Below are 22,055 nucleotides of genomic sequence, written 5' to 3'. Positions count from 1 at the left end.
TGTTATTATGAGATTCGAACCATAAAAATGATCGAACCCATTTCGATCGAACCAGGCTAGGTTTGGGTTTGGTTTGAATTAATTCCGAACCAAACCTGATTTGGTTCATTTCAATTCGAACCCATTTCGAATCGAATTAAACTCGAATCAAATCCGAATCAAACCCGAATCGAATCACGAACCTCGAATTTTTTTGCCAGCCCTAGCTACAACGTAGACTATACAAACCCTGATACATTTTTAATTTCATAAAACTAGAGGAATATTAGTGAAAATAACTCCAAAGCGCATCCTCTGAGATATCTCATATTTTGCGTGACTTTTTGGAAAATCTCAACCGTTACAATACGTTCTGTGCGAATCTCAAAGCTCAAATAATACTGCCCTTAATACGTCACCCCGAATAGACACTGGACACGTCGGTCACGCAAAATTTGAGATATCTCAGAGGATACGCACTCGCAGTAGAATCCGAATGTTCTGGAAGCTCCTACCACATTTTATCTCCTTCTGTCCATTCCATCCTTTCTTCATAATAAAATCCCCTTCTCCTAAACCCTCGAAGCCGCCTCGCACGCACCTTATCTTTTTCTCAAATCTCAATCCACAAACCTCACTCACTCTCTCTCTCTCTCTCTCTCTCTCTCTCTCTCTCTCTCTCTCACTTACAATAATGGCATCTGCCAATGCTCTCTCCTCCGCATCTATTCTCCGCTCCTCCCCTTTTCAGGTTCACTTCTTCTTCTTCTTCTTCTTAAATTAGCTCATTCATGCACTTAAAAGATGCTTGCACAGGAGGGAAAGGTTTTTCGGGAGGTTAAATCTGGAATAGGTTATCTTAGGTGCCTAATTTCGAACTTTGTGGCCTTATTGAACCCCGATTTGTTGTGGTGTTTGGTTGAGACCCCACTGTCAGCGGCTATTCATTTTTAAACAATGTTGTGCCGGAATAGTGCCCCAATTCATTCCATCTTATAGCGCATCTTATTATGGGAGGAGAAATGCAAGGAAATGCTAAAACTTATACGGGGAAAATCTAGATGCACTGTAGTTATTCTCCTTTTGATTTAGTTCAGTTCTCTCTGTTGAATTCTCAAGCTGATTTGTTTGTTTATTTACTTTTGCTAAAAAAAAAGGGACGATTGAGGGGGAGGTCGAATGCACGGAAAAACTTTGTTGTCAAAGCTAATGCCAAAGATATAGCATTCGATCAACACTCGAGAAGATGTCTTCAAGCTGGTGTAGAGAAACTTGCAAATGCTGTAGGCGTAACCCTCGGCCCGAGAGGTAATCAGTCTTTATTTATATTCAATTGAAGAAATTATGTACACTGTTGTATTACTGGTTTAGTAATTGGTAAGGCATGTGATAACTCTACATTTTCAGAATAATGAACAATTAAATTCAACGTGACAAAAACACCCCTTCAGAAAAGAAAGAATATCATATTTTTCTCATTTGAAATATACTGATTGAACATTTGAAACAGTGCCGCCTTGTAGCTTAACATATTTAATCATCTCTTTGTACCACTTCAAACAGAGAATAATGTTATTTTTAGCTTAACAAATTCAGGTTCATTTTTGCCAGTTCTCCTTTATGTAAAGCTCATGATGCGTGCTTACATTATTTTTCTTTTCTTTTTAGGAAGGAATGTGGTTTTGGACGAGTTTGGAAACCCCAAGGTGGTAAATGATGGTGTAACCATTGCACGTGCAATCGAGCTTGCCGACCCAATGGAAAATGCTGGTGCAGCCTTGATTCGTGAGGTACACTTTTTCACCTTTTCGGCATTTCTTTCTCTTTTGACATTGCATTTGTTTTACTATTATAGCACTGGGTCTGCTATATATTTTTCTTGCCAACCTAATTTGATCAAGAAAATTACTAATACCTTTGACAGGTTGCCAGTAAGACCAATGATTCGGCTGGTGATGGTACCACGACCGCTTCAGTTCTTGCACGTGAAATAATAAAGTTGGGGATGTTGAGTGTCACCTCTGGTGCTAACCCAGTATCCCTTAAGAAGGGAATAGATAAGACTGTAGAAGGTCTGATCCAGGAGCTTGAAAGGAAGGCTCGACCTGTCAAGGGGCGTGGAGATATCAAAGGTACTATTTTGACCTAAATGTATATAAATTATAAAATATGGACCTATATGGATTTAGTTAGTACTTGTACTTAGATATATCTAAGGTGCTGTTATGCGTGGAGATGCAGTATTATTGTACACATATATCAAAGTTTTCTCAGTTGTGATGTATATGCATTGCTTAAGTTTGGAATCTCTGTACAAGAAAGAATTCATTTATCACTTGATATGAGGAAGGAATTATCTATTTGTTTTTTTTATACTTGTAGCTGTTGCCACAATTTCTGCGGGAAATGATGAATTTATTGGGACCATGATTGCTGATGCCATTGACAAAGTGGGCCCTGATGGTGTTCTTTCCATTGAGTCGTCTTCTTCTTTCGAGACCACAGTTGATGTCGAAGAGGGGATGGAGGTTTTGTCATTAACTCTTAGTTTAATTATATGTGATGATCACTAGTAAAGATTATAGGATAGAATGTTTCCTCTATGGTGACAAAAGTAAACCCATTTTGTTCTTTTACCAATACAATCAAATGTACAAAAGATAATCTTAGAGAAAAAGAAGCACTAACAATTTATTTTGTTATGTATAAATTAGCATCGTGCTTCCACAAAATATAATATGATATCTTGTCAGTTAAATTTTCCAATGTACAATGAATTCTTTCTTGTATGCATTAGAGTGACAAAGAGGATGTACATTGAATTATTTCTTGTATTACACAGATTGACAGAGGATACATTTCACCACAATTTGTCACTAACCCTGAGAAACTAATGGTTGAGTTTGAGAATGCACGTGTACTTGTGACCGACCAAAAGATCTCAACTATCAAGGAGATCATTCCCCTCTTGGAAAAGACTACTCAACTCAGAGCACCACTACTCATAGTTGCTGAGGACGTCACCGGCGAGGCCCTTGCAACTCTGGTTGTGAACAAACTTCGTGGTATTCTCAATGTCGCTGCAATTAAGGCCCCGGGTTTTGGAGAGAGGCGCAAGGCTCTTCTTCAAGATATTGCCATTGTTACTGGTAAGCTTTTGTTGTATTATATCTTGCTAAATTGTTTTCGTGGTACAGATTATCTTACACTTGATTAATTTGATGTCTAGCTCAAGTAAGGCCCTAGGTTTCAAGCTAGGGGATGTAAATTTGTGCTGTGACTAAATTTGGAGGGACAGTCACGGCACGTTAGTCACAACATGTCTGGTCACGTTTAACTATTTTTTTTATTATTTAATTATTATTTTTTCCAAAATTCACCATTCGATCAAGATCTAACGGCCCTGATCACGTGTGACCATGTGCACGACCAGACCAGTTTGCGTGCCATGCCGATTTTCCGAAGGATGGTCACGTCACGGCGTGATTTTTTTACATCCCTATTTCAAGCAGTAGATTTCCTAGTTGTTTAAGCTTGTGCTTTTGCTCTCCTTTTGACTTTCAGGTGCTGAGTTCCAGGCAAAAGACCTAGGCCTGTTGATTGAGAACACCACAGTAGAACAACTCGGGACAGCACGGAAAGTGACAATTGGGAGCGGGTCGACAACCTTGATTGCCGATGCAGCGACCAAGGATGAGATCCAGGCTCGTATTGCCCAGCTAAAGAAGGAACTTGCCGAGACTGATTCTGTCTATGACACCGAAAAGCTCGCTGAGAGAATTGCAAAGCTGTCAGGTAAACTATTTAATTTTTTATAATTTATTGTTTGAGCAAATCTTACTCAAAAAAAAAAAAACTGAGGCATTATTTATTTATTGTTTGAGAAAATACTTGATTTGAAAATTCTGGACCATTCAAAAGCAGTGATTTTCTACCTATTTTAATTAAAATAGTAAAAAAGGTTCTAAAAATGTAAAATTTGGTCTGCAAGTACATTTTCATATGGAAATCATGTTTAACAGTTCGGATCGACTGTTTGAGCTTTCAAAATAAAGATATGGATCCATAGCACTGGTTGATCAGTAATATGCATATTACCATAGCCTCGCTCTATTAGCATTATCCAAGTTGATCTTTCAGTAGATACATCTGATGTCCTTTCAATCAATCAGGTGGAGTTGCGGTGATTAAAGTGGGTGCAGCGACTGAGACAGAGCTAGAAGACAGGAAGCTCCGGATAGAGGATGCAAAGAATGCAACCTTTGCAGCCATAGAGGAAGGTATTGTGCCAGGTGGTGGTGCTGCATATGTGCACCTCTCAACCTTGGTTCCAACGATCAAGGAGACTTTTGAAGACCCTGACGAGCGCCTTGGTGCTGACATCATTCAGAAGGTATAGGCATGCTCCATTAGATTAGGCTTGTTAGTAAATAGTAAATTGATATATATTTGTAATTTATACCCACCTGACCTGGAATTTGCTTCCCCTGAGATATCACAAACTTCGAGTTGATCTGTGGAAGATCCGGACAGCTCAAATCCTTTCTACACAAAATCTCAAAGAACAATAATACTGGCCCCCTGCATTCTGAATGGGCACCAAAAGAAATTTGACCCGGCTTTTGATGAACTGAAAGTTTGAGATATCTCAGAGGATACGGTCTTAATGACCTGATGGATCTAGTTTGACTCTACGGCCACTGATCCAACCCAAATGACCAACGTGACCTTGGAACTCAACCACAAAAGCAAATTTATATATCTGAACTGTTTTTTTATGTGACCGGTGTGTATTCTTCCTTGAATCTTGATAGGCTTTGGTATCACCGGCAGCTCTGATTGCACACAATGCAGGAGTAGAAGGTGAGGTGGTGGTTGAGAAGGTAATGGACAGAGAATGGGAGGTTGGGTACAATGCCATGACTGACAAATACGAGAATCTAGTAGAATCTGGTGTCATTGATCCAGCGAAGGTGACCCGTTGTGCACTTCAGAATGCAGCGTCAGTTGCAGGAATGGTTCTGACAACTCAGGCCATTGTGGTAGAGAAGCCCAAGAAGCGGGTTGCTGCTGCCTCTACTGACGTGCCTGAAGGTGCTCTTTCTGTTTAAGTGTAGTCGATGATTTTTTGTTTGTTTTACAAGGTCCGTGAGAAAATAATGAGATTCTAGGTGTAGTGGGAGGGGAAAATTTTGTAGTATCATGGAATTAATGGGATTAATGTTCTAATAGGTGGATTGTAGTTCGAATTGTTTGACAGTGGTTGATCCAGACATCTCTGTGTTTGATGGAATGAGAGTGTCATGGAGTTACATTTTTGTGTGCTTGATTGCTCTTTTTAAGTATTGATATCTTGATTAATTCATTACCATTGAGCAGAAGCATCCTGGTGCCGTTTTGTTCACATAGTTTGAATTCGTATCCCCTAGGATATCTCAGAACTTTTGAGCTGGTCTGTGGAAAATTCCTGACCGTTCAAATTCTTTTTGCATGAATCTCAAAAGTATAATAATACTGGCCCTTCATTCTGAGTAGGTGAAAAAAAAATGGCCCGACTTCAAATAAAATGAAAATTTGAGATATTAAAAGATATCTCAGAGGAAATGGAGGATAGTCCGAAAATGAGCCACGGACCATGTCTAGCTTGAACTCTCATGTTAGTTCGCTCGTTTTAGAAACGAGTGAACCACGGACCATGTCTAGCTTGGTTTGTTGCTTGCTGAGTGACAAAAAATTGTGGCTTATTGCTTTTCTCATTTCCAAACAATCCGAAAATGAGCAAGTCGCTACTTATTTTAGTTCGAACTCTAATAATGACTTGTTTCGAAAACTGAACGAGTCATGTGCTATGTCTGGCTCAACTCGCTGCTATCACATAGTTATTGCTCATTTCCAAGCTTATATTTGTTTTTTTTTAATAAAAAAAGAAAAGAAAAGAAAGATAATCAACGGGTTGACGACATAAATCATCAATCTGTTCATATGATCTAAATTTATCCAAAAAAAAAAAACCATATTGTAGTCTTATAGAGTGTTGGGAAAGAAATGTATTAAGAACTTGAACACTATACTACTCTTAAAGTACATGGGTCAAAAGAGTAAGAGATCAAATAAACAAAACTGCAAAACTTCTCTGAAATTATGTTGATCATCAGTCGACTTAACTTGCAATCTTGATTCCCTCTATCAAAATTACAACTACTCGTTCAAATGCAATGTCGGCAGGACTGCCACAGCCTCTCCATCAACCGCAAGAGAAACTTCATTTGTAAAGCATCTTGTTGTAAATTTAACACTGTCAAGCAAAAAAAAAAAAAATAGAAAAAGAAGATAAATATATAGCAACTGTAGCAGTAACAGTACTGACATGGGGATACTATAAGCAGTACACTCCCTACTGGTACGTTCTCTGTACCAGACCGAAACTAGGCAAAACTTATATGTTATATGGTCACGGCACATGGTCACGTGTGGGACCGTTAAACCTTGATGGAATGATGAATTTTGAATAAACTAATTTAAATTTAATTAAAAAAAACTAGGCAAAACTTATATGTTATATGGTCACGGCACATGGTCACGTGTGGGACCGTTAGACCTTGATGGAATGATGAATTTTGAATAAACTAATTTAAATTTAATTAAAAAAAAGTTGGACATGATACATGTGGTCACATGTGATCGTCCCTCTGAATTTGGTCATGGCAAGATACACGTAAAAATCTGACTTGGTCATGGTACAGCGCAGTACGAATTTACATCTCCACAGGTAATGGACATTATCAAGTCATTAAAAGAGTAGATAGCATCACATTCAAACATACACGTATCTATTCTTTATTTGTTTGATGTTTATAGCCTGAACTTGAGCTGCTACCTCATCTTGTACATACACAGGCAGCTTGAACTTGAGGTCTTGGGAAACATATACTGCTCCAGGCTACATTTTAGTTTGAACACATAATAAAGTTAGCTTACAGTTGATTATGAATCACATAAAATTACAGAAATACGAGTAATTGAAGTGGAAAGACAAAAAGGGCCTATGCACAACAGGTGTTTGACGAAATGCCTGAAAGAGAAAAAGAGGAATAGACATGTGAAGAAGAAGAAGAAGGACATACAAAATTAGAAGCGATGATAGAAGGAAAGAGGGAAGCAACAAGCATGCCATGGACGACCCTCCCTTTATCAAACCCAGCTACACTTGTCGCAAACCCCGAGTCTAGGTGGACCGGATTGTAGTCACCGGTGACCTCTGCATAGTGGGCCACATCCTGGCCCGTAAAAATCCTCGAGGCATGCAGCACATGACCGATTGAAAGAAGAGGTGGTGGTGGTTCGATCGGAGCTGAAGAGAAGGGAGAGATGGGAAAACGAAATTGAGAACGAGAGGGGATGCGACTTAGCTGCTGTATCCTTTGCATTTCGCTAATTTGGTAGTCGATTTTGGATGTCTTGCCCGGAAAACTCAATCAAATCCTTGTGGTTAATTTAACAGAAACAGATGATATAACCAAATTTGTAGGATGAAGGAGATGGAAAGGCAGCTCAGATATCAAATATCTGTTTGTTCATTTGCAAAATGAAATGAAGCTCAGAAGGAAAGTTCGTCTCACATATTTTTCACGTTTGAAGGCCCAAACCTATACTCACCAAACAGCTTGAACTCAAAAGATATTTGTATTTGCATTTACCGACAAACAAGATTTACATCTCTCAACAATCAACATGTTCAATTTGATGAGGAACATTTTCCTTTCAAACACCCCCATCTCATCCCATCTAAAGCTAAAAATTTACAACTCCAAAGATAACAATTAATAAAATTTAGAATCACACTGTAAAATATTGTTACTGGTTGTAAGATAACAATTAATAATATTTGTTTTGCTCAATTTTTTTTTTTTTTTTTGACATTAACAGCACATCACACCGTTCAATTATTGCATAAATAAGGCTATTCTTCTTGACAACAAGACCTGGATCAGGAATAGAAAAGACTGGTTGCTTTAAAAAGCGTAAAAGCCAATACATTAACAATCAACCAATCTAGGAAAATTAAAAAAAAAATTGAGTTAAGAACATCTTCAAAATGTTACATTCAGCATCAAGTAATAAGCTAAATTTAATGTCTGTATTTATTTCTAAATTTTGGCACAACACAACTAACGAGCTCATTTGACAGCACATATCTCTGAAAAGAGAGAGTAATTAACCACTAAACTGAAATGATAAGGAAGACAAAACAAAGGCGAAAAGTTTTCGAATCCAAAACACACAACAAACACAACAAAATTTTCCGAACAATCTAATTTTAAATTAAAACATCCTAATTCTTCTTTTGTTTTTTGGAAGGAATCTTGCCATAAGCTTCTAGCCTTGACTGAGGCAACTTCAATTCGGCTTGTCTCTTTCTTCTCCTACTCTTCCTTGACTGCTCTTCACCTTTTTCATCCTCACCCTCCAATTTCTCAATATTATTTTCTTCCTTTGTTTCCTCTCTATTTTTCTTATCACTATGTTTCTTACCGGTCTTTTCATCTTTACCAAGTATCGAATCTTTCTTCAACTTTTGGTGGTACGTCACCTTCCATTCCTTCTCTTGATAAGGCGCTATTTTCTTAAGAGAGACATACTGGTTCAAATCCTTGTCAGATGCATCTAAAATCTCCCAAGGCTTCAGCCCGTACCGGTTGGCTGGTACCGACCGGTACTTGAAGCGGGTTTTTAAATCCCCAATTGTATCCTCGTAATCCAACTTGTAATACTCCTCAAGCTCCTTATCAAGATCCACCTTCTCCTTGTAAGACATTTTTCCTTGACTTGTTGTACCCTCTCCCTCTTTCTTTTGCAAATATCTTTCTCTTGCCTTCTCAAACCCCTCATCGTTTGTCTTGGCAGACCCGTTAGCCGAATCCCAACCTTCTTCGAGACCGAGCAATTCATCTTCTTTGCCAAAATCAGGTTTTTCCAACTCATCCTCCTTATCGGATCCAAAACCCGGATCTGCATCGGTTGCCTCGTAATAATCCGACCCGAAGACTTCTTGCATCTTCTTGTCGTAATCATCAGGGTCAAACTCGTCTTCCAAATCAAGTGCACCCAAGTTGCACCCAGCGGCATCTCCTAAACCAGCAACCTTTTTTATCCTCTCAAGCTTCTCTTGTATCTCTTTCTTCTTTAAATTCTTCAAGTGCTTCAACTCCTCTCTTCTCTCTTTCTCGGCTTGTTCCATTCTCTCCTTCTTACTCTTTCTCTGTTGCTTCCTGCTGCTGTCTTTTTTTCTAACGGATCCTTCTATGACCCGCGAGTGACCCAAAACACGATCCGCCATGCCTTGTTCTTCGTGCCTGTAATTATACTCGGCTTCGTATTTTTCTTGTCTTTCTATCTCATCCTCATCTTCGGAAATATCAGAAACTTCATCCTGTTTTACACTTTTACCCTTTTCTTTGTCAATCCAAGACTTCTTTCTAAAGAACTCCTTCAAAAACCTCTCATTTGCATCCAAGTTCTCATCTTTGTCGAAATAGGCATCTAGATGCTTCTCCACATCAAGGGCATTTTCATCATCTTCAACTTCTTCCCCTTTTCTCTCCTTCTTTTTGAAAAGATCATCACTCTCTTCATCATCAGACCCAAATGCCTCTTTCTCTGCACTCAGAAATGCTTCAAGATCCGCCTTTTGTTCTTTGTTGTATAATTTTTTACTGTACTTCTCAGTAATTTCTTCTTCACCGGCAAATTCAGGACCATTTTCTAACAAATCCCTTGCAACTACATCTTTTAAATACATAGGCTTCTCCTTTTTCTTTTTGCCCTTTTTCTCCTCCTTTTTCAGTTTCTCATCACCTTCCTTTTCATCTCCTTCTTCTTCAGATTCATAAAACTTCACATCGGTTTTCAAAACCTCCGGGTCATTATTTTTCAAACGGGTCAATATGTTAAAAAACTTACTGTCATCACGGGTCAGATAGGTCTCGGCAGAGTCCGAGCTAGAATCTGAATCAGAATCCGAACCGGAATCCGGATCGGTTATCCGGCCTTGTTTCTTGTACTCTTCGTAACGCTGCAGTGCCTCACGTTTCTTGTTGTGTTCTAATCGGCGTGCAAACTCCTTGTTTATTTCAATTTTGCACAAATCAGAGTCGGAACCGGAACCTGAGCCGTCATCAGATGCATCAAGGATGTCCATTTTTGCCATGTTTGTTGATGATTTCTCTACTAGGGTTATTGGTTAGCAGGTCGAAATCTGTCCCCCTAAAAAGATTTAAGAGTTTTAAGTTTTAAAGCATAGAACGACTAGAGTTTTAGAATTAAACTTTCAGATTTTATGGCAAGGAAGAATAGAAGAGTTTTGCATTGAAGTTTTGTATTTTAAGGCATAGACTAATAGGATTCAGATCAAAATTTCAAATTTTAAAGGACAAAAGAACGGAGTTTTTAAGTTTAAAGAATTTGGCCTAACCATCAACAATAAAGTTTTAGATTTATGATCCAGATTAACATAATCTTTTATTAGCAGAGAGAAAGAGAGAGAGAGAGAGACCTGTCACTTGCTTGTGAATTTGTGAATACTTGTTGGAATTGAATTAAGGGAAATTGTTGCTCTTCTGGGTACCCTGGAAAAGAAAAGTAAAAGGAATATTTTACCATCAAGTCGAAATTAAAACAAAACAGTGAGATAACAGTTAAACCATCACCATAACGGTACAGAAACTGTACCAAATTAAAGTAAAATTTACGGACCGGTACAGTTTTACACCAGTTATGTCACAACCTCAACCTAATTTGACAATTATTATTACTGGCGACTTAGACCCAACAATCCGCCATTGGTCTCGTTCCTGCAGTTTCTGAAATTTGTTAAAAAGAATGTTGCAAATTGCAAGATTCCCAATGAAATTAAAGAATGTCTGAAACCATAAAGGTAGAGGTTTTGAGAGAGATAGAGAGAGAGAGAGAGAGAGAGAGAGGGACCTGGCTTCCGCTTGTAGAGGTTTTGAGACGGTCGACGCTTGAGTGGGGCGGGGCTGGAGAGCGATAGAGCGAGGAAGAGAGGCGAGCAGCGGTTTAAGGGTTTTCGCATTTAGAAAGAAATGGGGAATGGGAAATTTTGGGCTTCATGCAAAAGCCCAAAACTGGACTGGATAAATTTACAAGGACAGGCTTTCAAATCATGGGCCTCTCCATATAATTTTAGACAAACACTCCAACTAAGGCTGTTACTGAAGCATCCGGCCCAAATTATTGGGCCGAGTTGTTTCTGAGCGTAATAATATTCTTTTCAGCCCATTTATTTTTAAAAAAAATTCTTGTTGCTGCATTTTTCTCTTTTTTGGATTGACCGAATTAAAACATGGAGGGAAAAAGTTCGACTAATTTTGAATATCAACATATGCCTATAATCCAAATGATCTAATACCCAGTACTTATCGTTTGCAAAATGTAACAGGAAGAATTTGCTTGAAATTAGCACGAGCCTAGACCAACCCTTGCCTCATTTTCAAGAAATTGAATAGGATGCACAAATAATGGATTAACCTTCAGCACCTCTTATCAGTACTGAGGATTCAAATTATGAATTCATAGGTAATAACCAACTCGATGATAGAAAACAATCAATACTACATTAGAATAATAAAACAACAACATTCCCTTAAATATCACATGAAGCAAATGTCCAATAAAATATCACTAATCTGTGTTAGTTATATTTGGAAAGATTCTACTTCACTCTTGAATTTTAAGAGGAGATCTTCTATAGACAATTCCTCAAGCTTTGCATCTTTGGCAGCATCTCGAACTCTGACACTTACCTAAACAAAAATGCATTTCCCATAGTTAGATCAGATGTACACTTCAACAGATAGACTGCATTCATTAAGAAAAAACAAATTCCTGGTATTAAGCAAACTATACCTTTCCATTATCAGCTTCCTTTGCGCCAACCACCAGTATGTAATTATATTGCGCTATTTGTGCTTCCCGTACCTGAAATCAGAAGGAAGATCCATATGTTGAGAATTCAATCCATCAACTTTACAAAAAATGGTATAAAATTCATGCTATTGTAAGAAAGAGAAGTACACCTTCTTTTGAATCGTACGGTCTGAGGAATCAATGTCGACATAATACCCAGCTTTATGTATCTGCTCATGCACCTGAAAAAAGTAGAAACAAAACGAGCAACTCAGGCAGGTAGTAATGGGTCCCCTATTAACTTCAAATATTAATTTCCTTCTAGAAAAGACAAAAAAAAAATATTTTGAATACTGAACTGTTAGGCTCAGTACAGGTGCACCAACAACTGTACCTAATATTAAATAGTCAGTCTACTTAAAAAATCAACTGTACACTCCTAGGCATTTGCTAAACCCGGAACGGGTAGAACCCGTTTTGCCCGGCCCGTACCCGTTACCCGTGGTACCCGTGGTACCCGTTGCCCGGGTACAAACGGGTAGACGGGTACGGGTAATAAACAGACCGGATAACATGATTTAAAAAATAACCCGTTGTACCCGTACCCGTCTACCCGCCAACCCGTACCCATCTACCCGCATACCCGTACCCGTTACCCGTACCCATCTACCCGCATACCGGTACCCGTTACCCGTACCCGACCCGTTTCACTTCAAAAAAATTTGAATTTTTTTGAAAAAAAACAGAAAAAAAGGGGAAAAAAAGAAAAAAAAAAAAAAAAAAACGGGCGGACCGGACCCGTACCCGGATACCCGGACCTGTACCCGCGGTACCCGTACCCGTCAACCCGCAACGGGTACGGGTAATAAACGGACCGGATATAGGTTTTGGCCCAATTACCCGTCTACCCGTTACGGGTTTTACCCGTACCCGACCTACCCCTTTACCCATCCTACCCGTTACCCGTAACGGGTAACCCGGAACGGGTAACCCGGAACGGGTCACGGGTTACCCGTTAGCAAATGTCTATACACTCCTAAAGTTAAAAACGTTCAAGTACCCGTTTGGCATAATCAAGAGTGTTGGAAGACACTGAACAGACAATGGCCTGGCGAGGGCTGAGCCAAAGAGGCCACTTTCCCTTGTAATGTTCTAGAAGAATGGCAAACATTCTCTCAACAGAGCCGAGTATGGCTCTGTGTATCATAACTGGCCTCTCCAGTTTAGCCTCATCTTCTGCTGAATAAGATAACTTGAACCGTAATGGCAGCTGAAAATCCAACTGCAGATAAAAAAAAAAGTTCCGAGTCATATTTATGAGTATCCCGTTTTTACCCATACTATTGTCAAAGCACCACATACACCCTTAATAGACTCAAAGTAGCACAGATACCCTATAGAAGTTAAATTATCTTCTGAAACCCTCCCATTCCCGGTACTCAAAACTCCAATCCCACTAACTTGCCAATACATGAGCAAGAGAATGGGTTAACATCACATCAACAGTATTTTGAAAGCATCAGGAGAGGCAAGTTATTTAACATAACAAAGAATTATTTGTAAGCACATATATATGATACCCATAAAAACCAGTTTTCCATTTGCTTCTCCTTTTTATTCTTAGTTGTTTTCTGGTTTCTTTGTACTATCACCAACTTGCTCATATATAGTAATCACGGTTTTCAAATGCAAAACCTGCAAAGTGGCGCATTGGAATTTTCTTTTCAATGCATCAAAAACACCTATGTCAATCTTTGGTCCATAAAACGCACCATCTCCTTCATTTATCTGCAAAAAAAAAAAAATTATTGTTATGTTTTTGACATGAAACTGCGGTACAGATAAAAGCTTGGCAAAAGATGAGAATTCAAGTCATGACATATAATGGAACTATAATGCTGACAAAGTTTCCTTCATTCATAAATTATTTTGATAATATAACAAGGTATTGATGCATACCCGACACACCTGACTAAGATGGTGCAGCTAAGCTCAATTACAAAAATCAAAGAACTTGAACAAAAGCCACAATTATCTGAGGGTAAAGGAACCAGCTACTTATGATGCTGCTGAGAGGGGAAAAATAGGGAATTAAAGCTTTCTTTCTCTATGTGATTATAATTTTAAACCTATCTTATGTGGTTTCAGTGCAAGGGATCCTAAGAGATGACTATTTTCAGAAGAAACAGAAGAAATGAAAATCTGAGTGTAATCAAACAGCATAGCAGCCCGAATTTACACAAGATGATGAGTACCAAGACTGTATTATTATGCAGCCGGACTGTTAAGATATTAGGATCAGACATGCTAGTTAAGTATTGGAGAAGATTACCTTCCATGGCTTCCCAAATTCATTCAAAGCATCTGACAGAGCAGCCTCAGCTTTGTTCCACGTCTCTACTTCCCCCAAATATTTCTCCGGCCTCTTAAATAACAAAAAAAATCACATATTTTCAGATATATAATCGGAGCCGACACATATCAATAAACAGATCATAATAAAAAAAAATGTTTCATCAATACCGTAGATAACTCCAACTCATAAGTGAACCCGAATATCTTGTACACATAATCAATGAACTCCAGAACAGACTTGACCTCATCTTTTACCTGTAGAATAAAATGTGTGATTGAATGAAGGGAATAAATAGTATAATTATCTTTTTTTTAGAATGATTTAATTAACCTGGCTCTCCCTACAAAATATATGAGCATCATCCTACAAAAAACAGAAAGTTCATGTCAGTATTCACAGTAACATGAAAAAATTTAGGTGGTCTGCAACTAAGTAGCACAAATGCAGAACATGTGATAATTATTGTACATGAATCAAACAGAGAATTCAAACGAAGGTACATATTTTGTCTAAGAAGAACTATGTAAAGAAACAGGACAAAATAATCTAGCAAACAGAAGTCTCTAAAACTTGACAAGTGCAGCCCTTAAGTAAACATGTAATATCCTTCATCATAACAAAATATATTACCTGTTGAAACCTCCTAACACGAGTTAAACCCGTAAGTGCGCCACTTAACTCATTTCTGTGCAGCACTCCAAAATCAGCAAATCTGAGGGGCAATTCTGCAAAAAAGAGGATAATTAGGAGTTTTCTCAATCTAAAGACAATAAGCCTATTGTATTCAATAAAAGCATGCCCATAGCTATCAAAGATGACTAAAATAGGGTACTAATTATAATGAATAAAATACAATACGGCCTCTTAACAGCTTCTAAAATTAAATTAAAAGATTCAATTATCTCACCTCTGTAAGAGCGAACCCTGTGCTCAAACATTAAACAGTGACCCGGGCAATTCATTGGTTTAAGACCAAACTCCTGCTTCTCTATCTGGAAAAACAAAATTAGTATACACAACAATACATCCATCACAATAGGAGACATTTAAGTATCATCTCATGAGCAGCATAAATGAAAAACAAATGATAACAGAGTAAAACAGCAGAGATATGGTCAACTAAAAATACACAAAAAAAAAACAAAAAACAAACAAATACCGACTGTCCAATTAATACGTAAAATAAACCACGCATTACCAAAATTGATTATTTTTTCTTCTCCCTTTCGATCATCACAATCCCTCACGGACATTAAACTTGGGAAATTGATAAACAACAATCAAATATCACTGAACTAGTTTATATATAAACCAACTTCCCGAAACCAAATCAATGCTTTCAAATAACAATACTTTGAAAAACAAAATTACCTCAAAAACAAACATATTTTCTTTGTAGTTTGCAGCATGACCAGAAGTCTCCCAGAGTTGCATGTTGTAAATGTTTGGCGTCAAGACCTAAACGGTGTTCAAAAACATAAGTTAATCAATTTGAAGTTAAAAGATGCCATCTTCTATAAAAATCTTCAATGCTACATTCATCTATTCACCAAAAGAAAACATTAACTCATTATATCCCACATAATTCACTTTTCGGCTTTTGTTTTGAATGTTTAAGAAACTTTTTTTTATGTGCTATTATTCATAATGTATATTTTGGAATTTACACTAGTTTTAGTATGATTTTCATGTTTATATATGACAGTTCTAAGGGCTTTCACTAATATTCATCCTGCATTGCATTTTTACTTGTATATTTGAAGAGAAAATGCATAGTACATAGAAATTTCCGTACTTCTGAAGCTACATGTTTTACTTTACACATCCAAACCATATTAGATTTGACTTTTTGTTATCCCTGCACGTCCCAGGGTTGGTTGCTAATAAATTTTGGAAAAGAGAAGATTTACCTCATGGTAGCCTCTGTCCTTGTATTGGACTTTAAGAAAGTCCATCAACTTATTATATATTCTAGCGCCATTGGGCAGGAAGAAACAGCTCCCGGGACTAAGTTGTTACAAAACATATTTAATGTCAAAAAGAAGTCCAGGAAAAAGTCACAAACGAACACAACAGAATAACATAGAAATGTGTAAATGTACCTAAGAGGATGGAAAAAGAAAAGTTCTTGAGCCTGCCCAAGAACCCTGTGGTCACGCTTCTTGGCCTCCTCCAAGAAGTGCAGATATTCCTATGAAACACATGAATAAAATATTAGATCACAGTCACAGGTATGAAATAACTCCCTGCCAAGTTACAAGGGCAAATTTCATGCATATCTTTCAAAAACCTCAAAATTACATCTTTTTCCTTGTAAAATTCATCATATCATATATACCCTTTTCAATTTCAAAAACTCAAAAATTTGCATGAGTAAGAGAAATGTTCAGTTTTCTAATTGGCCAATTTGTGAGGGCAAATGATTTATTTCCCTATTTGTGACGCACACAAAAGTGTAAGCCTAAATGTAACTGTGTATGCGTCCCAAGTAAAGAAATGAACCATTTGCCCTCACAAACCGACCAATTAGAAGTCTGAACATTTCTCTTACACATTACATATTTATTATTTTTTTAATAAGGGTAAAATAGGAAGTTTATAAATTTAAAATGAGTATTAATAGAATAAACAATAAATTGGGTAAATTTGTGATTTGTTTTAGATTTAGAAGGATAAATATGATATTATGGGTTTTAGAAGGGGGAATACGTAATTTTGAGGTTATTGAAGGGTATACATGATAATTCCCCAAGTTAGAAAGTCCACTTGTAGACAGCACGGACTCTACATAACTATATCTGTGTGACTGTATCTAACAAGAAATATGTTTGGGTCCTAAGAACATTGCTAGCAGTGCAACTGCAGCTAGAGACACTAAGCATACCTATCATATTACACAGCATGCATATTGATCTCTATTTGACATATTATGGAATGGACATTTACCCCTGGTAGCTACCCTGGGTTTATTTTTTTAGTTTTGGTTCCGCAGTTCTACCCTGACCCAGTATAATTTGACCTATATATATGATTAAATCCTGAATGTAGCTAGAATTTCCCAAACCACATCCGGATTTACTCCATATATCTTTTGTCCTCGTGTGATGTATATTTACCAACAGGAAGCTACACTGGTTGATAAGGTATATCTGCATCCGGTTAACAAAAAAGTTTACCTTGAGACGCTTTTGATCGGGATAAGAAATCCCATAGACCCTTTGTAAGCTTTCACGGTCTGCTTTTCCCCTCCAATAGGATGAAGATGCCTATGCATTTTACATATCACATTACAATCCAAAAAACAAAATTAAACATGTGTAAATAAATTAAAAATATTGAGTCACCTTCAAGCATGCAAAAGCTTTAACAAAGGATGTGTTTGGGATGTGTGGCCCACGGCACAGATCAACTAAAGGACCACATCTATAAACAGTAATTGTCTTGTCTTCTGGCAAGTCATTGATGATTTCCACCTGCATATGACACAAATTTTTAGAAATAAATTAAATAATTAAGAAAATAAAAACTCAGTGTATTTATCATGTTCAAATAGGAATCCTGATTTTTGTGGTATTAAAAAGAGAAAAGGTTGGATTATGTACAATGTGACTTCCCTTTTTCTAAGAAAAAAGCAGACACATGGAATACAAAAAACTACAGATATTGTATTGTAACTTTGCAAAGCATGTATAACAGAACTTGAAAGGAAAAGGAACCTTGAACTGGTTTTCCGCAAAAATTTCAAGTGCCTGATTTCTAGAAACTTCAATTCGCTCAAAAGGTTGTTTCTCCTGCATTGAGAATGAAGCTGTATAGATTAATAACCAATCAATTCACAAAGTTTTCAAGATTTGCAAAACTTTTTTTAAGTTTATGGAGTGTTGTTTTTTAGTTGATACATCCGAGGGTTACCACACCCACTCTTTGTTATTCTTAGTTCCTACAATACTGATTTGGTGCCAAGATCTGAATGTTCTATTTTTATATTTATTAGATCTTTTAAGTTTTAGTCGGTGGTCTTATTTTAAACTTACATAGAATATCTCTTGTTGTAATCTTTCAAGAAATTGACAGCTGGCAACGTACAAAATGAAAAAAAAGGTACAATTACATAAAAATGTCGATAACATGATATACCGCAACAGCTTTCTCTGCCTGAGATTTTATATTCTTGAAATGCTCTTCATTCAACGTCAAATTATTGTAGTAGGCATCATAGTAGAAACCCTGGAACGAGCATGGCATATAATAAGGGACAAAAATATAAAAATAATTTCTAACAACTCGATGTTAACAACAGAGATAAAGCTTCCATGTTACCTCTCCTCTTGTAGTGCATGGCCCAATGCAAAGCTTGCATCCATACTCTCTTTCCAAAGACTGCATTAGATTCACAAATTTAAAAGTGACAATCAACTAATACGAATGAATTTTAACAATGTCCATTCCACAAAAGTTCATATGCTATTGCCCCTATTGGCATGTGCATAACAGAAACAAAAGTAATACAAAAATTAATAATTGAAGCTTCGATTTATTATCACCTACAACATATCAAAAATGTCAAAGCACTGCATAACCCAAAATATCACATATGCCTGTAAGAAGCTTTACTAATTTTGGAAAGATAGATCACCCTTGCTTTCGTTGCCTTTGGATACTGAAAATAAAAAACACTGAAGCAAAGCTTTTCCAACTTTTGTATAAGATGAAGGTCTGGAGCTGAAAACAATATTGCCAATATGTGCAGTGAACAGCAGTAAAAATGGTATAATGCAGGGAGCGTTGCCATTTTGCCATTTTACAGTTTCATGTATGAAAATACTCCTACAAAATCTAACTAAAATAAAAGACACTTTTAAATACAATTATACAAATAAATACGTGTGTTAGGAGGGAGTACCTCCCCAAGGATGTGAGCACTAGAGTGCCAAAAGGTGTCTCGGCCTTCATCATCTTCAAATTTGAACAATTTTAGCTCGCAATCTTCCTCAAGTGGTCTTGTCATGTCCCACAAGGTTCCATTTACCTTTGGACACAGAAAATAAAACAATGTACTATAATAAGAAATGTAAAACAGCTAATTTGATACTTGTAGATTTAAAATATATAAGGTGCTCACTTGAGCTATGAGTGCACTCGCAGCCAAGCCAGTGGAAATCTCCTTGGCAATGTCCATTGGAGAGGTAATCAACTTTTTACCCTCCTTTACTGAACCGTTAGGCAATGTAATCCTATAAATACCAATTAAATAATATAAAATAAAATTTGCATCTGTATGATCTCTGTGCATATTTGATATTATAAAGATTTTTAAAAAGAAGCATTGGTAAATGGCTACATCAAGTTTAGTTACAGCTAGTGGTTCTTACAGCTTATGGTAAATTATCACCAAGGTTTTCTCTACCAGATTTCTCTGTGCATGATTGTGGATAATGGCACAGGCTTGATTAGTTAGCAAATGTTGTACAAAATTTCATACTTGAGCCTAAAATAAGACCAATTTCTGAAACAGACCAGATAACAAATCATTTACCCAGTGAAAGATGGTAACTTCTGGTTAAGGAGCACATACAAGTACAATACCAGATTATACATCTCAGTAACAGACACTAGATACTTGTATTGACTTGGCTGCAAAGCAAGTGTCAGACCAAACTTCATATCAAGCCTAGATTAAAACCAAATAAAAAATTGTTTTACCCAGATAAAGATGGTAATTCTGCCTGAGAAGCTTTAAATACAGGTTTTCTGGTAAGACCTTTAGCAGTTATTCACTTATCCTGAGTTGAAAACTACTCAAAATCAACATAACTGTTCGAAACAATTTGGGATTGGCAAAACAAAAAAGAAGAAGCAACATTTACTTGATTGGTTCACCACCAATTTTCGTTCTTTCAGCAATCTGCTCTGCCTGAATCGCCTGGAACATCTTAATCCGTTTATCAACCACAGCATCGAGATAGGCCTGATCCTTGAACGGCTTAGCATTGGCCCCAACGCCAGGATTTGAGTTGGAGCTCTCCCCCATGGATGAATCTGAAGAGATAGCAAAGGTGGAGAGGAAGGAGAATGAGAGAGAGGAGGATATTGGTCGGAGAAAATTCCGTCGGAGGAAAAGCATAAAGAAAAGAAATGTGGTGACAGCTGGTCTTTCTCTTGTGGGTCCCTTTTTCGGGGGAGCATAGAGAGAGAGACTGTCACTTGATTGTGAATTTGTGAATATTTGTTGGAATTGAATTAAGGGAAACTGTTGCTCTTCTTCTGGTTACCCTTTAAAAGAAAAGTAGAGGTTTTGAGAGAGAGAGGGACCTGTTTTGAGACGGTCGACGCTTGAGGGGTGGCTGGCGGGCGATAGCCGATAGAGCGAGGAAGAGAGGCGAGCACCTGTTTGAGGGTTTTCGCATTAGAAAGAAAGAATAACAATGGAGAATGGGGAATTTTGGGCTTCATCAAAAGCCCAATACTGGACTTGATAAATTTGCAAGGACAGGCTTTCAAATACTGGGCCTCTCCATACCTTATGGGCCTTGTCCGTAGGCACATATAACAATATACTACGATCCTTATTAAAATTAAAGTTTCAGCCCAATTAAAGTATTCCTTGAACCATAAATTTTTACCTTGAGAAATTATATATGTCGCTTTACTGAAAAGTTTGAAATATGACACTTGCATTTAATTCATTGGATTAGTTTGAAATATGACTTATATTTGATGCTACTTTTACTGTATCTAGCTTCCACTTTGATGACAAATTTAGTGGAATAAAAGAAGAACAAAGGGGGCTGTTTTTGGAGCTGAAGAACTAGAAACGCTTTAACTCAAATATATATTTTTAACAGTTGCCATAACCTTACCATCAATTGGTTGGCTTCTAGATCACTACACTAACAAAAAATTAAGTCCCACAAAAATTACTCCAGAACAAGTCAAGACTTTAATACTGTACCAGAATATAAGATACCAGTGAAGCACTGGCATTTGGTGTCCGCGTTGGCCATTATTTAAGACAGAATTCGCACGACCGATCTTGAAAACAGAGAGTCCGGTTAGAGGGATGAATGGAGGTGACGGCGGATTGCGAGCGATTAATTAAGAAATTTTTAATCTTAGCAAGTCTTTGGATTCTGAATTTATGATCTGTTGATACAAATAGATAACCTCATATCAGCATTTATGATAAGCACAAAATAATAACAAGAGCACAAATTTTATTCAAAATATTATATGTTGTAATAAATAGTATTCTTTTACATATAATTCAGATTGTTGGTAAGAAACATGAATCTAATTAAGTTGAGTGAATTAGGGTTGATTGAGTCTAAAATAATGAACAATTCATGTCTATGATTTAAATTTTGAGTTTACCTTGGAAAATTTGAACTTGTAAGTTGGTTCAGTTCTGTCATTCTGCTTTCTCTTGTCAAATTATCTGCATATTTCTTAAGAAATAAACATATAATATTTTGAATGAAATCCGCTCATTTTCTGTATCAAACTCTTTCATTCAATCTCTTAATTAATAGACTCTTACTGTCTCCACCTAAGATCGATGTTGCTTCCAATAACAAAAATATACACAGAAAAATAATTCCTTTTTTTTTTTTGTATCTCTATTGTCCAGTATACACCTAATTATTTTATATTTTTTTCTACAAAGATCTTTTTATCAAATTGTACAAATATATTATCTTGCATGTTTCAACTTACAGTTTATGAGCGTAAGAAAAGAAAATCATCTTATAATTCGCTCACGCACTTTGAATAAATTTGCTACATAATTTTTTTTCTT

The 22,055-nt window shown here is 37.0% G+C and overlaps 4 protein-coding genes across 7 annotated transcripts; 1 reads left to right on the top strand and 3 right to left on the bottom strand.

Annotated features, from left to right (window-relative positions):
* The first annotated feature begins 499 nt into the window (after nt 1-499).
* Nucleotides 500-5,272, top strand: CPN60A (chaperonin-60alpha). Its single transcript, XM_078318849.1, has 9 exons — nt 500-730; nt 1,137-1,287; nt 1,648-1,769; nt 1,904-2,111; nt 2,362-2,507; nt 2,822-3,128; nt 3,544-3,774; nt 4,152-4,372; nt 4,794-5,272. Exons 1-9 carry the CDS (start codon nt 674-676, stop codon nt 5,088-5,090), a joined length of 1,740 nt encoding a protein of 579 aa, XP_078174975.1. The 5' UTR covers nt 500-673; the 3' UTR covers nt 5,091-5,272.
* A 788-nt stretch (nt 5,273-6,060) lies between these two features.
* LOC144568513 (hydroxyacyl-thioester dehydratase type-like protein) lies at nt 6,061-7,502 on the bottom strand. Of its 3 annotated transcripts, none has more exons than XM_078318879.1 (3): nt 7,104-7,490; nt 6,804-6,919; nt 6,061-6,274 (listed from the first exon to the last, which is right to left on the bottom strand). In XM_078318879.1, exons 1-3 carry the CDS (start codon nt 7,404-7,406, stop codon nt 6,178-6,180), a joined length of 516 nt encoding a protein of 171 aa, XP_078175005.1. In that variant the 5' UTR covers nt 7,407-7,490; the 3' UTR covers nt 6,061-6,177. The 3 variants fall into 3 exon arrangements, with proteins under 3 accessions (XP_078175005.1, XP_078175011.1, XP_078175018.1); XM_078318885.1 differs by having other exon boundaries at nt 6,089-6,274; nt 6,800-6,919; nt 7,104-7,498; XM_078318892.1 differs by having other exon boundaries at nt 6,134-6,274; nt 6,857-6,919; nt 7,104-7,502.
* Nucleotides 7,503-8,119: 617 nt separating this feature from the next.
* LOC144568493 (KRR1 family protein) lies at nt 8,120-11,010 on the bottom strand. The gene is made up of 3 exons (XM_078318858.1): nt 10,963-11,010; nt 10,532-10,604; nt 8,120-10,242 (listed from the first exon to the last, which is right to left on the bottom strand). The coding sequence occupies exon 3, from the start codon at nt 10,184-10,186 to the stop codon at nt 8,312-8,314; it is 1,875 nt and encodes a 624-aa protein (XP_078174984.1). The 5' UTR covers nt 10,187-10,242; nt 10,532-10,604; nt 10,963-11,010; the 3' UTR covers nt 8,120-8,311.
* Nucleotides 11,011-11,514: 504 nt separating this feature from the next.
* On the bottom strand, nt 11,515-20,684 carry LOC144568469 (threonine--tRNA ligase, mitochondrial 1-like). 2 transcript variants are annotated; one of them, XM_078318830.1, is made up of 22 exons: nt 20,573-20,684; nt 20,128-20,299; nt 19,383-19,494; nt 19,164-19,289; nt 18,581-18,640; nt 18,398-18,487; nt 17,977-18,051; nt 17,605-17,733; nt 17,437-17,526; nt 16,363-16,451; nt 16,171-16,267; nt 15,632-15,718; nt 15,168-15,252; nt 14,891-14,985; nt 14,591-14,623; nt 14,428-14,514; nt 14,237-14,329; nt 13,600-13,692; nt 12,965-13,186; nt 12,075-12,146; nt 11,905-11,976; nt 11,515-11,801 (listed from the first exon to the last, which is right to left on the bottom strand). In XM_078318830.1, the coding sequence occupies exons 2-22, from the start codon at nt 20,289-20,291 to the stop codon at nt 11,694-11,696; spliced, it is 2,079 nt and encodes a 692-aa protein (XP_078174956.1). In that variant the 5' UTR covers nt 20,292-20,299; nt 20,573-20,684; the 3' UTR covers nt 11,515-11,693. The 2 variants fall into 2 exon arrangements, with proteins under 2 accessions (XP_078174956.1, XP_078174965.1); XM_078318839.1 differs by lacking the exon at nt 20,573-20,684 and having other exon boundaries at nt 20,128-20,457.
* Nucleotides 20,685-22,055: the final 1,371 nt, after the last annotated feature.

Source organism: Carex rostrata, chromosome 2 (genome assembly GCF_964058835.1).
Source record: "Carex rostrata chromosome 2, lpCarRost1.2, whole genome shotgun sequence".
Lineage (NCBI taxonomy): Eukaryota > Viridiplantae > Streptophyta > Magnoliopsida > Poales > Cyperaceae > Carex > Carex rostrata.
The sequence above is the reverse complement of the archived record's forward strand: the minus strand, read 5'-3'. Positions and strand labels throughout refer to the sequence as shown.

What these genes read in the sequence shown, in the direction of transcription:
- LOC144568513 (XM_078318879.1), bottom strand. Translation starts at nt 7,406, where the DNA reads ATGCAAAGGATACAGCAGCTAAGTCGCATCCCCTCTCGTTCTCAATTT. An exon ending in CTATCATCGCTTCTAATTTT is followed by an intron (nt 6,920 to 7,103) that starts GTATGTCCTTCT and finishes ACTAAAATGTAG; the next exon opens with CCTGGAGCAGTATATGTTTC. An exon ending in CAAATAAAGAATAGATACGT is followed by an intron (nt 6,275 to 6,803) that starts GTATGTTTGAAT and finishes TTTGCTTGACAG; the next exon opens with TGTTAAATTTACAACAAGAT.
- LOC144568493 (XM_078318858.1), bottom strand. Translation starts at nt 10,186, where the DNA reads ATGGCAAAAATGGACATCCTTGATGCATCTGATGACGGCTCAGGTTCC.
- LOC144568469 (XM_078318839.1), bottom strand. Translation starts at nt 20,384, where the DNA reads ATGCTTTTCCTCCGACGGAATTTTCTCCGACCAATATCCTCCTCTCTC. An exon ending in GTGTTAGGAGGTTTCAACAG is followed by an intron (nt 14,624 to 14,890) that starts GTAATATATTTT and finishes TGTTTTTTGTAG; the next exon opens with GATGATGCTCATATATTTTG. An exon ending in CTCTTGATTATGCCAAACGG is followed by an intron (nt 12,147 to 12,964) that starts GTACTTGAACGT and finishes TACTTTTTTCAG; the next exon opens with GTGCATGAGCAGATACATAA.
- CPN60A (XM_078318849.1), top strand. Translation starts at nt 674, where the DNA reads ATGGCATCTGCCAATGCTCTCTCCTCCGCATCTATTCTCCGCTCCTCC. An exon ending in TCCGCTCCTCCCCTTTTCAG is followed by an intron (nt 731 to 1,136) that starts GTTCACTTCTTC and finishes CTAAAAAAAAAG; the next exon opens with GGACGATTGAGGGGGAGGTC. An exon ending in GAGAATTGCAAAGCTGTCAG is followed by an intron (nt 3,775 to 4,151) that starts GTAAACTATTTA and finishes TCAATCAATCAG; the next exon opens with GTGGAGTTGCGGTGATTAAA.